Source organism: Festucalex cinctus, chromosome 8 (assembly GCF_051991245.1).
Source record: "Festucalex cinctus isolate MCC-2025b chromosome 8, RoL_Fcin_1.0, whole genome shotgun sequence".
NCBI classification, from domain to species: domain Eukaryota; kingdom Metazoa; phylum Chordata; class Actinopteri; order Syngnathiformes; family Syngnathidae; genus Festucalex; species Festucalex cinctus.
In genome coordinates, this window is record NC_135418.1 from 8,390,585 (window position 1) to 8,402,870 (window position 12,286).

General features: G+C 40.6%; 1 protein-coding gene across 1 annotated transcript in view; it reads left to right on the forward strand.

Annotated features, from left to right (window-relative positions):
• lamb3 (laminin subunit beta 3) overlaps positions 1-12,286 on the forward strand; it is a 48,272-nt gene that overhangs the window by 21,699 nt on the left and 14,287 nt on the right. Inside the window, exons 16-21 of the mRNA XM_077529503.1 lie at positions 722-928; positions 1,353-1,497; positions 6,360-6,567; positions 6,692-6,833; positions 6,959-7,135; positions 7,350-7,512. Of these exons, the coding sequence (XP_077385629.1) occupies positions 722-928; positions 1,353-1,497; positions 6,360-6,567; positions 6,692-6,833; positions 6,959-7,135; positions 7,350-7,512 (1,042 nt within the window). The remainder of the gene's footprint in view (positions 1-721; positions 929-1,352; positions 1,498-6,359; positions 6,568-6,691; positions 6,834-6,958; positions 7,136-7,349; positions 7,513-12,286) is intronic.

A 12,286-nucleotide genomic window follows, 5' to 3' on the forward strand; every position in this document is an offset into this window, starting at 1 on the left:
TTTTTTTACTTCCCCAAATATTTCAGATAAGCACATTTTAGAGCTGTAATTTTAATACCTTGATATTTTTGCTCATATCGGCTCGTGCCTATTAATAAATATTCCCGGTGTGTCTGTGAAAACTGCTCCTTGCTCTGCAGTGCGTACACATTTAGACCAGGCATGCCGCTTGGTGGTAAACCAGAAGAGCTGCTAACAAAAATATTTTTGTCAGTCAGCATAACAAACATATCCTTTAGGTATACATATGGCTGTTACTATAAAATCCAAGTAAATTAATGTAATATATCAGGATACGTATCGCCTTGAAGATCAAGCATTGGGATACGTATGTATCGCGATGGCGGCACAGTGGTCGAGTGGTTAGCACGTCCGCCTCCCAGTTCTGAGGACTCCGGTTCGAGTCCAGGCTCCGGCCTTCCTGGGTGGAGTTTGCATGTTCTCCCTGTGCCCGCGTGGGTCTTCTCCGGGTACTCCGGTCTCCTCCCACATTCCAAAGACATGCATGGCAGGTTAATTGGGCGCTCCGAATTGTCTCTAGGTGTGCTTGTGAGTGTGGATGGTTGTTCGTCTCTGTGTGCCCTGCGATTGGCTGGCAACCAGTCCAGGGTGTCCCCCGCCTACTGCCCAGAGCCAGCTGAGATAGGCGCCAGCACCCCCCGCGACCCTTTAGGGGCCTAATAGTTGAAGTATTGTGTCTAAATGAGGAATATTTCTCCAGGTATGTGGCAGTGTTCGGTCCGAACCCTGTACCCCACTCATGTGTGAGGGTGAAGACCTGTGTCCACCAGAAGGATCGTTGCCTTGTGAGAAGGGCTCAAAATGTGTTGGCGCCCTGCCTTTGGGCAAGAGGGCAGATGCCGATGTGAGGGATGTGAAGGATCGTCTGGAAAATCTCAGCAACAAGATCACGGAGGCTTCAGAGAAGGTACAACCAAATTTATATTTATTTATATATTTACAATTTAAAGAACATGCCCAAGGCCTACTCATGTGGCTCTTGATGCTTGAGTGCACTAGATTGTTGAACCCTGACATATAGGGACAACTATTGGGCCCCATGGTCATTTTGCCTACAGGGAATTTAAATAGAGGAAAATATAGTTGGTCCTTTTTGCAGCTACAACAAACTATTCTTCTTGGAATATAAAATGAAATTCTGCCCTCTGTTCCTCTTATTAAGTCTCGGATTTGTTTGAGGTTTCTGAAGGGACTGTGTTGCCATAGTGCTTAGTTATTCATGTGGAATTCTGTTTTTTTTTTTATGAAGTAGCACGAATTAATCATAATCATACTGTATACGCACTTGTACTTTTATTGTTGTTGTTTTTTTTCTTTTTTTTAATTTACAGCTTCAAGACAGCCAAGATAATGCCAATGACATGAGACAGACAACTGAGGATCTGTCCAACAAGATAAGGGAGGCCCAAGACGACCTGGAAGATGACTTAAAAGAGGCAAAGGATGTTGTAAAAGAGCTCAAAGATTTCCTGTCAGGTACATATATTTATAGTGCAAAGAGATGATGGCTAAAATTGTATATGGAACTAGACTAAGTACAATTTCTGCAGAAATTGTGTGGGAATGCTGAAAGCCAATACCTGAATGCTAAGCTGAATGCTTATGAAGGAAATTGAAGGATAAATTCTGTGAAAATTACAAAGTAATTAACTATTAATTACTACTACGAGTAGTAGTAGTAGTAGCAGTAGTAGAAGTAGTGGTAATATTACTAATCATTTTAAGTAGTAACTTGGTTGAATGACAAATGAATAAAAAGAAAGTTGAACTGGAATCTGGTGAAGGTGGGATTCAAATCCTCGCCTTCTGTTTACTTAACCAAGTGCGGCACTGAGCAGTATCAGAGAGCTGGTAATGATGATTGTATGTAAGGAACTGGGCTTGGAAAGTGGGACTTAGAAAAAGTCAATGTCAGTCCCATTGAAAATGAATGGGAAATAATTGATATTTAACGTTAAATTGTGTGAGGACTGTAAGTAATATGGAGTCAGCCGATATATATACCCAATGGCGGAGCCAGAGGGGGGGCCGGGGTGGCACGTGCCCCTGCTGAAATGTGATTGGACCCAGCAGACGCCAAATGATTGACATATCACGGCACCGGCGCAGTGACGTCGCACGCCTGGCCGATGCAGCCTGCCAGCATTTTTTTTCAAGCAGACGCCTACTAACTGTTATGCCCCTCCTGAACAGTAGCTGGCGCTACTTACGACAAAGCATTATAATCCACCTCACTAGGAGTCTGGAGAAGGAGAATCATCTGTTTTAAGGAGCAGTCTCCTGAGTACCGAGAATGCATGTTGGCGTTTGGCTATATCATGTTTGTTTGCCTGTGAGATGTGAGTGACTGTTTAAAATAACTTTTATGTTCAGATTATGGGTGTCAAAATTGTCGCATTATTATCTCGTTAACTTAAAGTGCCTTTAACGGCACTATTTTTTTTTTTTTTTTACGCTCGATTAACGACCGCTCCTTATTTGGAAAGCCTCTACTCAGGGAATTCTAGTCACCACGCAGTAGAAACGTCCACGTCAAAACTACCCAATAGAAATGCACTGGAGCTAAAATACAGTGTTTAAGGGGCAGAATATAGGTGGAGGAGCCATTTGGACTGTGTCTCACCACTACCACCCGTGCCTTGCTTTGAAAGAACGCACTCTGTTCGTTGCGTTCGCACCGAGCACCAAGAGGCGTCCATGGGCACTCTGAAACCCCTGTGAGAGTAAAGAGCCGAATGGACGCCGTCTTGACAGTTGGAGTGAGCCCAATCCTATTTATCTTTAAATGTGAGGCGTATTTTATTCAGCATCTCCACAAAATATCTCATCAGGGTGAAAGTGAAACTACCGATGTGTTCGCTGTAACAGTAGAGCGGCCTCAGCTGCGTCTCGCATCCGAGAACTTAACAAAATAAAAGCTTCCGACGTCATAAAAAGGAGTCACTATAACACAATTTAGCAGTAATAAATTAAATTATACTGCCTAATGTGTGGGGATTGGCGTCAAGTTGTATTTTACAATTTTAAAATGTGCAGAAACTCGCAAGTTACTTATTGTTTAAAATTACAGAGCTATTAATATGAAAAGAACACATCGGTCGTTTCTGGTTCCTATGCAGTAAAAATTCGTCATTTTACAATGCACATCCTATTTCACTTCACAAAATAAAAGCCTAGAGCGAATGCATAAACTGTATTTGTCGGGACTGTGTTGTATTTTACAGTTTTAAAAATGTGCATAATTTCACAAGTTACTTCATGTTAAAAATTAGGCAGCTCCTAATATGAAAAGAGAAATGCATTGAGCTTTCACTATTGTCTTACAAATGCAATTATACCATGTTGTAGTGAGAGAAAAATGACCAAAACAAATCAGTCACGCTTTGGTTTGGTTTTACAGTACAGCACATATTTTATTTTTATTTTTTTAAACTTTTTTTCTTGAATTGTTATGAAGTTACTCTATCAATGAATTTTTTAATTTTTTTAATTGAATTATTATGAAATTGCTCTATCAATGACTAAAAAAAAATAAAACCATATTGAAATCGGGGGGGGGGGGGGGGGGGGGGACATTTTATTGTAAATGTAGGTATAAATTGAGATATAAAATGTGCAATTAATGTGTGATTAATAGTCAGTTCATTATTGAAGTAATGCGATTAATTATGATTACAAATTTTAATCCACTGACACCTCTAGTTCAGATAGATTGTTTTGGACGGACATCAATAAGCAACGTAGTTTTGTGCAAGCTAAAAATAAGTATGTTGTTGTTGTTATGCAATACAATAGCACCCTCCAATGGTTGAAAGTTCAAACCGACACTAACTGACATTTGCATTTACAGGTAGAAGGGGAGGATTTATTAACATGATTATTAATTAATCACATTAATAAATTATGTGGTTGTAAATGAAGTAGTAGTTGGAGTAATAAATTTATTTTTCATAGGGTGTGTGGAAAATGAAGTTTGGAACTTCGACAGGATCTTTAGTCATACTGTAATACAAATTTGCATTATGTTCATATTATAATGTTATGTTGATAAAAGTACTGTAATTGCATGAATACAGTATCTGCATGTGCGTGCAAGTTCATTCAAGTTAAACAGTGCTGAATTATTATTTTTTTGTACATTTTATACATTCTTAATAAATGGCACATTATGTGCAAAAATCTCCCCTGTGCTTAATATGTACTTAAATATATTTGAACATCGATAGAGACTCCGATTGAAATAAATTTTCGTGAAAACAAATTTGGCATCATCTTTGGATGAAGTATCCTTGGCCCCCCCCGGCCCCCCTATTTATAAAAGTCTGGCTCCGCCACTGCTATTCGATCCCCGCTTTCCGCAACAAAGTCATGCGTCACCTTAAGCCCAATTCACACGGACGTGGTGCATTCTCCGTACGGCGGCCGTATGGACGCCGCAAGGATAGACCGCATTCAAGTCTATGTGTCAATTCACACCAGCTTCGGTGTGGTGCGGAATGACTGCGTCGATGCGGAAGGTTTCCGCAAGCGTTCTATTTCTTCCGGACGCCGCATACGGATTTTCATGAAGCTAAAGAAATTACACAAGCCGGACAGGAAATCGAGCGTCTCGCAGAAAGGTAAATCCGGTATATTTCAAAATAAAACAGTTTGCAAACTCGTTTTTTGGGGAGGGAAGCTAGCTAGCTGCATAGCATGACATCAGTCGGACATTTAAGACAAAATATGAGCTCAGATTAAATTAAACACGACAAAAGGACACTATTTAAACACAAAACGTACTTACCCATGGAGAACAGCCATGGTAGAAGTCCTAGAAATAATGTCCAAAAAACATATCGATGTGACAACAGGCAAGCGTGGCTTTTGTTTATAAATAGGACTATATACACGGTTGTTATTGGGTGAACTCAACTCGTGGTCCTTGCGGCGTCCGCAACGCGTCCGTTCCGCAGTCAGTGTGAATTGGGCTTTACAGTATCGCCTCCAGAGCCACTCACACTGGTGTCTGAAAGGTGCAAATGTTTGGTGGTGGTCGGAGGGGCCGCAGGTGCACACTGGCAGCCGCGCTTCTTTCAGCCTGCCCCAGGGCAGCTGTGGCTACATGAGTAGCTTACCGCCACCAGAGTGTGAATGTGTGAGTGAATGGATAATGTAAAGCGTCTTTGAGTGTCCAGAAAAGCGCTATATAAATCTGATGCATTATTACTAACCTCCCAACTTAAGTTTGTGTGCTGAATAATTTCGGGGGAGGTGATGTCGCTCACTCCCCATTCATTTCCTATATGGAATCAAGGCGACAAGGCGAAAATCGCCTTCCCCCTCCTCCTCAGCGACACGCGACATTCGTGCATGTGAAAAATTGCGCGTGTGCGCGTAGGTCCGTGATGCGATACTAGAAAAGTTGAAACATGTTCAACTTTTGTACTGTCGCCAAGGCTTCGACCAATCGGTCACGAAGGTTTCATTGATGAGCCAATGAACGCAGGGCATGCTAGAAAGTGCAATACGCAGCAAAATCGAGCATCTAATTTTAGCAGTGTCCGACCATCCAGTTTTATATCACACTTCACGCAACTAATGTGTCCCTCCAATTTAATAGCCAATCAATTCTTTTTTTTTTTTTTTTTTTTTTTTAAGAGCTCAGAATTGTTCATTCGGTAGTCTTACCGATTCAACGTCTTGTCATCATTGCTCTTTTTTTTTTTTTTTTTTTTTTTTTTTTTTTTGTGTATGTGTGCGTGCGTTTGCGTGCGTTTGCGTGCGTGCGTGCGTTTGCGTGCGTGCGTGTGCGTGCGTGCAAATACGTATAAATTTATACTCATTCATTCACCTAAAACCTTATAAATATCCCATTACCCTTCGCCTTAACCAGGTACTTCAGAATCTTGCCAGAGTCGTGAGATTTAAATGGTCAGGAGACCAGAGAAAAGGTCAGAAAAAAAAAAGAAATAAAGAGAAAAGAAAGGTAAATCAAAGTGACATCCAGCACCGACCAAACACTTCCTGCCTTAGCCAATGATAGCCAATCAATTCTGTTGTCAACAAGCTGCGCTAGAGGGTGACGTCAGTCGCTGCCGCCATTGCAACTGCTTGTCGCTTCCCGTGTGTGGAGACCTGGCGACAAGGTTCGTATTTCGCTGTCGCTTGTCGCCTCCCCTGTGTCGAGTTTAACATGGGAGGCGACACAATATGTAATTCGCTGTCGCTTGTCGCCTCCCGTGTGTCGAGCCCCTTAGATGTCATTATATTGGGCAAGTTGAATGTTTGTGAGCGCACATGTGTATGTGAGACTTCGCTCTTATTCTCCCTCCAACTTGTCTCATTTCTGGATCCAGATCCAACATCCAACCTGACCCACATTCAGGAAGTGAGTGACTGGATCCTGAAAACCAAATTGCCTTTGAGCCCGGCTTCTCTAAAGAAGAAGCTTGATGAACTGAAAAACCTTGCAGCAAACCTACCAGACAGTACGTCCATATTAAACAAGTCAGGCCCGCAGTTGGATGCAGCCAGAAAACTGTTGCAGGAGGCCCAAGATACCAGGTGACTGTACCCACCTTCACAGTTTGTTTTTAATATCAACCATTCTTAGATTAAATGTCAGATTTAATGAAATGTCAAGCATTAAATGTCATTCTTGGAGTGAAAATTCATGACATCTTGACAGGGACACTGCAGAAGGGGTGAAGAATGATGTGGATGAACTGCTGGCAGGCTTTGACTCAGTGGAGGAATCCCTCTCGGACATGGAAGACAGACTCCAGAACAGCATGGATTCCATAGACGACTTGAACAGAACCCTTACTAAGGTGGGACCCAGGATAAATCATCTCCAGTATAGCATACCATCATCCAGTCCTGGATTATGGATAGCCCCAGGGAAAATCACAAAAAATAAAAAACATTCTGTTTAATAATGGCTGATTTCATCCAGGCAAAAAATCAACTGAAACCAGCAGAGAAGACTCTGGATGACGTGTCATCAATAATTAGTCCACTCAAACCCCAACTGGATACGCTTAAAGACTTGCTGCAGAATGGAAGCGAACATGCTGATGTCGCACAGGAGAACGCAGACCAAGCTGAGGATGAAACAGCTCTTACTGATAAGGTGAGATGTCACTTGGAAATGATCAGAAATCAGATTAAGATTTCAGTCTGCAGGGTTTAAATGCTGTACTCGTCAGTCGTCATACACTAACTTAGACTGGATTTTTATGATCGTAAACTGTTAATACAATTCAAGTTTCCATGTTTATTTTTGATCGGGATATTCAGCTAAAACGTATAAATATATATGCACTATGCATGTGTGTGTGTTTTAGGAGCTGTTGACAGTGCTGGATGAGTTTGATCGTCTTAAAGATAAGGTTGCCTCTAAAGGGCCTCCTGGAGAAGCAGGGCCAGATGCCGAACGGCTTTCAAACCTAAAGAAGGATGTTGGGGATCTGACTAATACCACTGACACCATGTTGGATGCTCTGGAAGGTAACAGATTCATCATATAGTCGCATTTTCAGAATTTGCTTACAACGTGATTGAGTTATCTGTCAACGTTTTACTATGGATTATTTATTAAACCTATAGTTCATTTGACATTGGCCAAATCTAATTTTCAGAAAGAAACTAAACATAACAGAAACAAACCGAACTAGAGCTGCGAGCAGCTATAAAGGGCCCTCGCAGCCCGGGCCACGTTGGAGTCCTTGCACGTTGGGGTACTTGCACGTTAGGGTACTGGCACGTTGGGGTACTGGCACGTTGGGGTACTGGCATATTGGAAGCAAAATTTCTTTGAAAATGGCATAATAAACGTTTACATGTAGAATATTTTTTTTTGCCAGTGTGTGTCAAGCTCAACGGGTTTTGGTGATTGTTAAGACCTGCAAAAATCAGCGTCCTTTTTTATTTTTAGGCAATGAGTTGCCCTGATTGATATTTTTTGTAAAAGTGTATATATACATCATCGCTCGTTGTACTCATTGCACAATGTTACTTTTATTGTCCAAAGGGGCAATCAAAAATGAATAAAACAAAATGGAAACGTACATACGTTTGGATCGGTGTGAAGCCAGTGAACAATTTGAGTGGTGGAAACTAAAAGAATATTCAGAAATGACTTAGTCATCACACTTAGAATGAGTTTAAATTTTTTTGTACAAAATACCGTATGTGGTTTTTTTTTTTTATATAAGCCTCAAGGGCTAGGTGGCGCTGTATTTATAACTGAATGTTGTCATAGAAATACCTTCAGGCCTTGATTATAAGCATACATGTCAAGTGTGGGATTTTTTTTGGAGCATGTACCGTGGAGTTATTATGCATATCCTTCATTCACGATATTGCTTTTAATGTCCACAGAGGCTATCAAAAATAAATAAATATATATATATGTTTGGATAAGTCTGATGCCAGTGAACATTTTGAGTGGTGGAAACTAAAAGAATATTCATAAATGACTTAGTTATCACACTTAGAATGAGTGTACATTTTTTGTACAAAATACCGTATGTGGGGTATTTTTTTTTTATGCCTCAAGGGCGAGGTGACGCTGCATATATAACTGAATGTTGTCATTGAGATAGCTTCAGGCCTTGACGATAAACATACATGTCAAGTTTGGGATTTTTTGGAGCATGTACCGGGGAGTTATGAAGCATATCCTTTTTCAGTGCGAAACACAAATTTTGATGCCCCGCCTTCATCATATAGTATTTCGAAAGGTCAAGATTTTTCCCCCTGTCGTTGGCTCAGGTCTTGACATGGTCCAGGTCAAGTCTTAACTCAGTCGGATGAAACGTGTAGGAGAAGTGGGCAAAAGTCTGCCCCCTGTGAATGTGCAAAAATCGTCAAAAATGGGACATTCAAAAATTCGTAGCTCACTTCCTGTTCATTTTAGCATATGGGTCCAAGAGACTTTTTTGTAGGTCTTGGGCTCCCTCATACACCTAAAGATATTCGTCGTTCTTGCTTAAACGTACAACCGGGGCTGCTTCGTTAAAAACTTCTAGGGGGCGCTATTGAGTCATTTTTGTAAAAATAGCACAATCAACAATAAAATATTGCTCATTTTACCAGGCCAGATGTGTGTGCCAAGTTTCATGAGTTTCTGTGCATGTTTAGACCCTCAAAACTGGCGTTGTTTTCTTGGCGAACAGTGCTTAGCCACGCCCACAGCAATTCGCGAAAACTCACAAACTTCGTGTTGTGACATCATGAAGGCCGAAACCCTCATCTGAGCAAATATGAGGTAGGTCCAGTTAACGTGTTTGGAGAAAAACGTAGAAGAAAATTCGTAAGAAAAAAAATTGCCACTAGGTGGCGCTATCAGTTAGATGAAATATAAGTCAGTAGATGTCTTTAGGGCTGGACTCTCATCAAATGTGTGAAATTTTGAGAAGATAGGATCATCTCGGTCAAGTTAATGCAGCTTTTATTTTCACAAAAAATCTTCAGACTTTGCGTCACCGTAGCGGCCACGCCCTTTGGCGAAAAGTTACAATATTCGGTGTGGGGCATGATCAACATCTTAAGGCTTTTCTGACCAATTTTCAAATGGATCCCTTCAACAAGCTCAGCACAGTAGCTAAAAACGTAAAGTATGACATTTATTGTAACCACTAGGTGGCGCTATATGTATAACTGAATTTTAGCATATAGATGTTTTCAGGCCGTGACTATTACGTTGCCTGAGAAGTTTGAGATTTTTTGGAGCTTGAACATGGGAGTTATTAAGCATTTGCTCTTTCTGGACAAATGAAATTTTAAAGGCAATATTTGATGCCCCGCCCCCGTCATATAGTATTTCAAAAAGGCAAGATGTTTTGCCCAGTTGTTCTCTCAGGTCTTGAGATGATAAATGCCAAGTTTGAAGTCAATTGGATGAAAAATGTTTGCAAAGGGGGAAAAAGCATGACCACAGTGAATGTGCCAAAATAGGCCAAAATTGGACATAAAAAAATTCATAGCTCACTTCCTGTACATTTTAGCTACATGGTCCCAATAGACTTTTTTGTGCGTCTCGGGGTGCTACACGTGCCTGCCAATTTTTGTTGCTCTAGATCAAACGTGCCGGGCTTGGTTTTTATTTTTCTACGCTAGGGGGCGCTATCGAGTCGCATTGTTATGACGACTTAATAATATCAAATTTTTCGCCGGGCCTGAGGAGTCTGCAAAGTTCGGTGAGTTTTCGTGAATGTTTAGGTACCCAAAATCGCGATCGTTTGCGGAGAATAAAGAAGAAGAAGAATAAGAATAACTAGAGCTGCGAGCAGCTATAAAGGGCCCTCGCAGCCCGGACCACATTGGGGTCCTTGCACGTTGGGGTACTTGCACGTTGGGGAACTTGCACATTGGGGTACTGGCACATTGGAAGCAGAATTTCTTTGAAAATGGCATGATAAACATGTGGACTTTTTTTTTTTTTTTTTGCCAGGTGTGATGAGTGTGTCAAGCTCAATGGGTTTTGGTGATTGTTAAGATCTGCAAAAATCAGCGTCTTTTTTTTAATTTTTAGGCAATGAGTTGCTCTGATTGGTATTTTTCGTAAAAGTATATATACACACATCATCGCTCGTACTCATTGCACAATGTTGCTTTTATTGTCCATAGAGGCGATAAAAATAAAAAATAAAAATAAATAAAAAATACATATGTTTGGATCGGTCTGATACCAGTGAACATATTGAGTTGTGGAAAGTAAAAGAATATTCATAAATGACTTAGTTATCACACTTACAATGAGTTTACAATTTTTGCAAAAATACCGTAAGTGAGGCATTTTTTTTTATGCCTCAAGGACTAGGTGGCGCTGTATTTATAACTGAATTTTGTCATAGAGATACCTTCAGGCCTTGACTCTAAATATACATTTCAAATATGGGATTTTTTGGAGCATGTACCTGGGAGTTATTAAGCATAGCCTTCATTCACGATATTGCTTTTAATGTCCATAGAGGCTATCAAAAATACATAAAACTAAATAACAAAAATATGTATGTTTGGTTAGGTCTGATGCCAGTGAATATTTTGAGTGGTGGAAGGTAAAAGAATATTCCTAAATGACTTAGTTATCACACTTAGAATGAGTTTACATTTTTTGTACAAAATACCGTAAGTGGGGTATTTTTTTTTCATGCCTCAAGGGCTAGGTGGCGCTGCATATATAACTGAATGTTGTCATAGAGATACCTTCAGGCCTTGACGATAAACATACATGTCAAGTTTGGGATTTTTTGGAGCATGTATCGGGGAGTTATTAAGCATATCCTTTTTCAGTGCGAAACACAAATTTTGATGCCCCGCCCTCATCATATAGTATTTCCAAAAGTCAAGATTTTTCCGTCTGTTGTTGGCTCAGGTCTTGGCATGGTCCAGGTCAAGTCATAAGTCAGTCGGATAAAACGTGTAGGAGAAGTGGGCAAAAGTATGCCCTCTGAAAATGTGCAAAAATCGTAAAAAATGGGACATTCAAAAATTCGTAGCTCACTTCCTGTTCATTTTAGCATATGGGTCCAAGAGACTTTTTTGTAGGTCTTTGGCTCCCTCATACACGTAAAAATTTTCGTAGATCTTGCTTAAACATACAATCGGGGCTGCTTCGTTAAAAATTTCTAGGGGGCGCTATTGAGTCATTTTTGTAAAAATAGCACAATCAACAATAAAATATTGTTCATTTTACCAGGCCAGATGTGTGTGCCAAGTTTCATGAGTTTCTGCGCATGTTTAGAACCTCAAAACTGGCGTTGTTTTCTTGGCGAACAGTGCTTAGCCACGCCCACAGCGATTCGCGAAAACTCACAAACTTCGTGTTGTGACATCATGAAGGCCGAAACCCTCATCTGAGCAAATATGAGGTTGGTCCAGTTAACGTGTTTGGAGAAAAAATGTACAAGAAAATTCGTAAGAAAAAAAATTGCCACTAGGTGGCGCTATCAGTAAGATGAAATATAAGTTCGTAGATGTCTTTAGGGCTGGACTCTCATCAAATGTGTGAAATTTTGAGAAGATAGGATCATCTCGGTCAAGTTCATGCAGCTTTTATTGTCACGAAAAATCTTCAGACTTTGCGGCACCGTAGCGGCCACGCCCTTTGGCGAAAAGTTACAATATTCGGTGTTGGGCATGATCAACATCTTAAGGCTTTTCTGACCAACTTTCAACTGGATCCCTTCAACGAGCTCAGCGCAGTAGCTAAAAACGTAAAGTATGACATTTATTGTCACCACTAGGTGGCGCTATATGTATAACTGAATTTTATCAT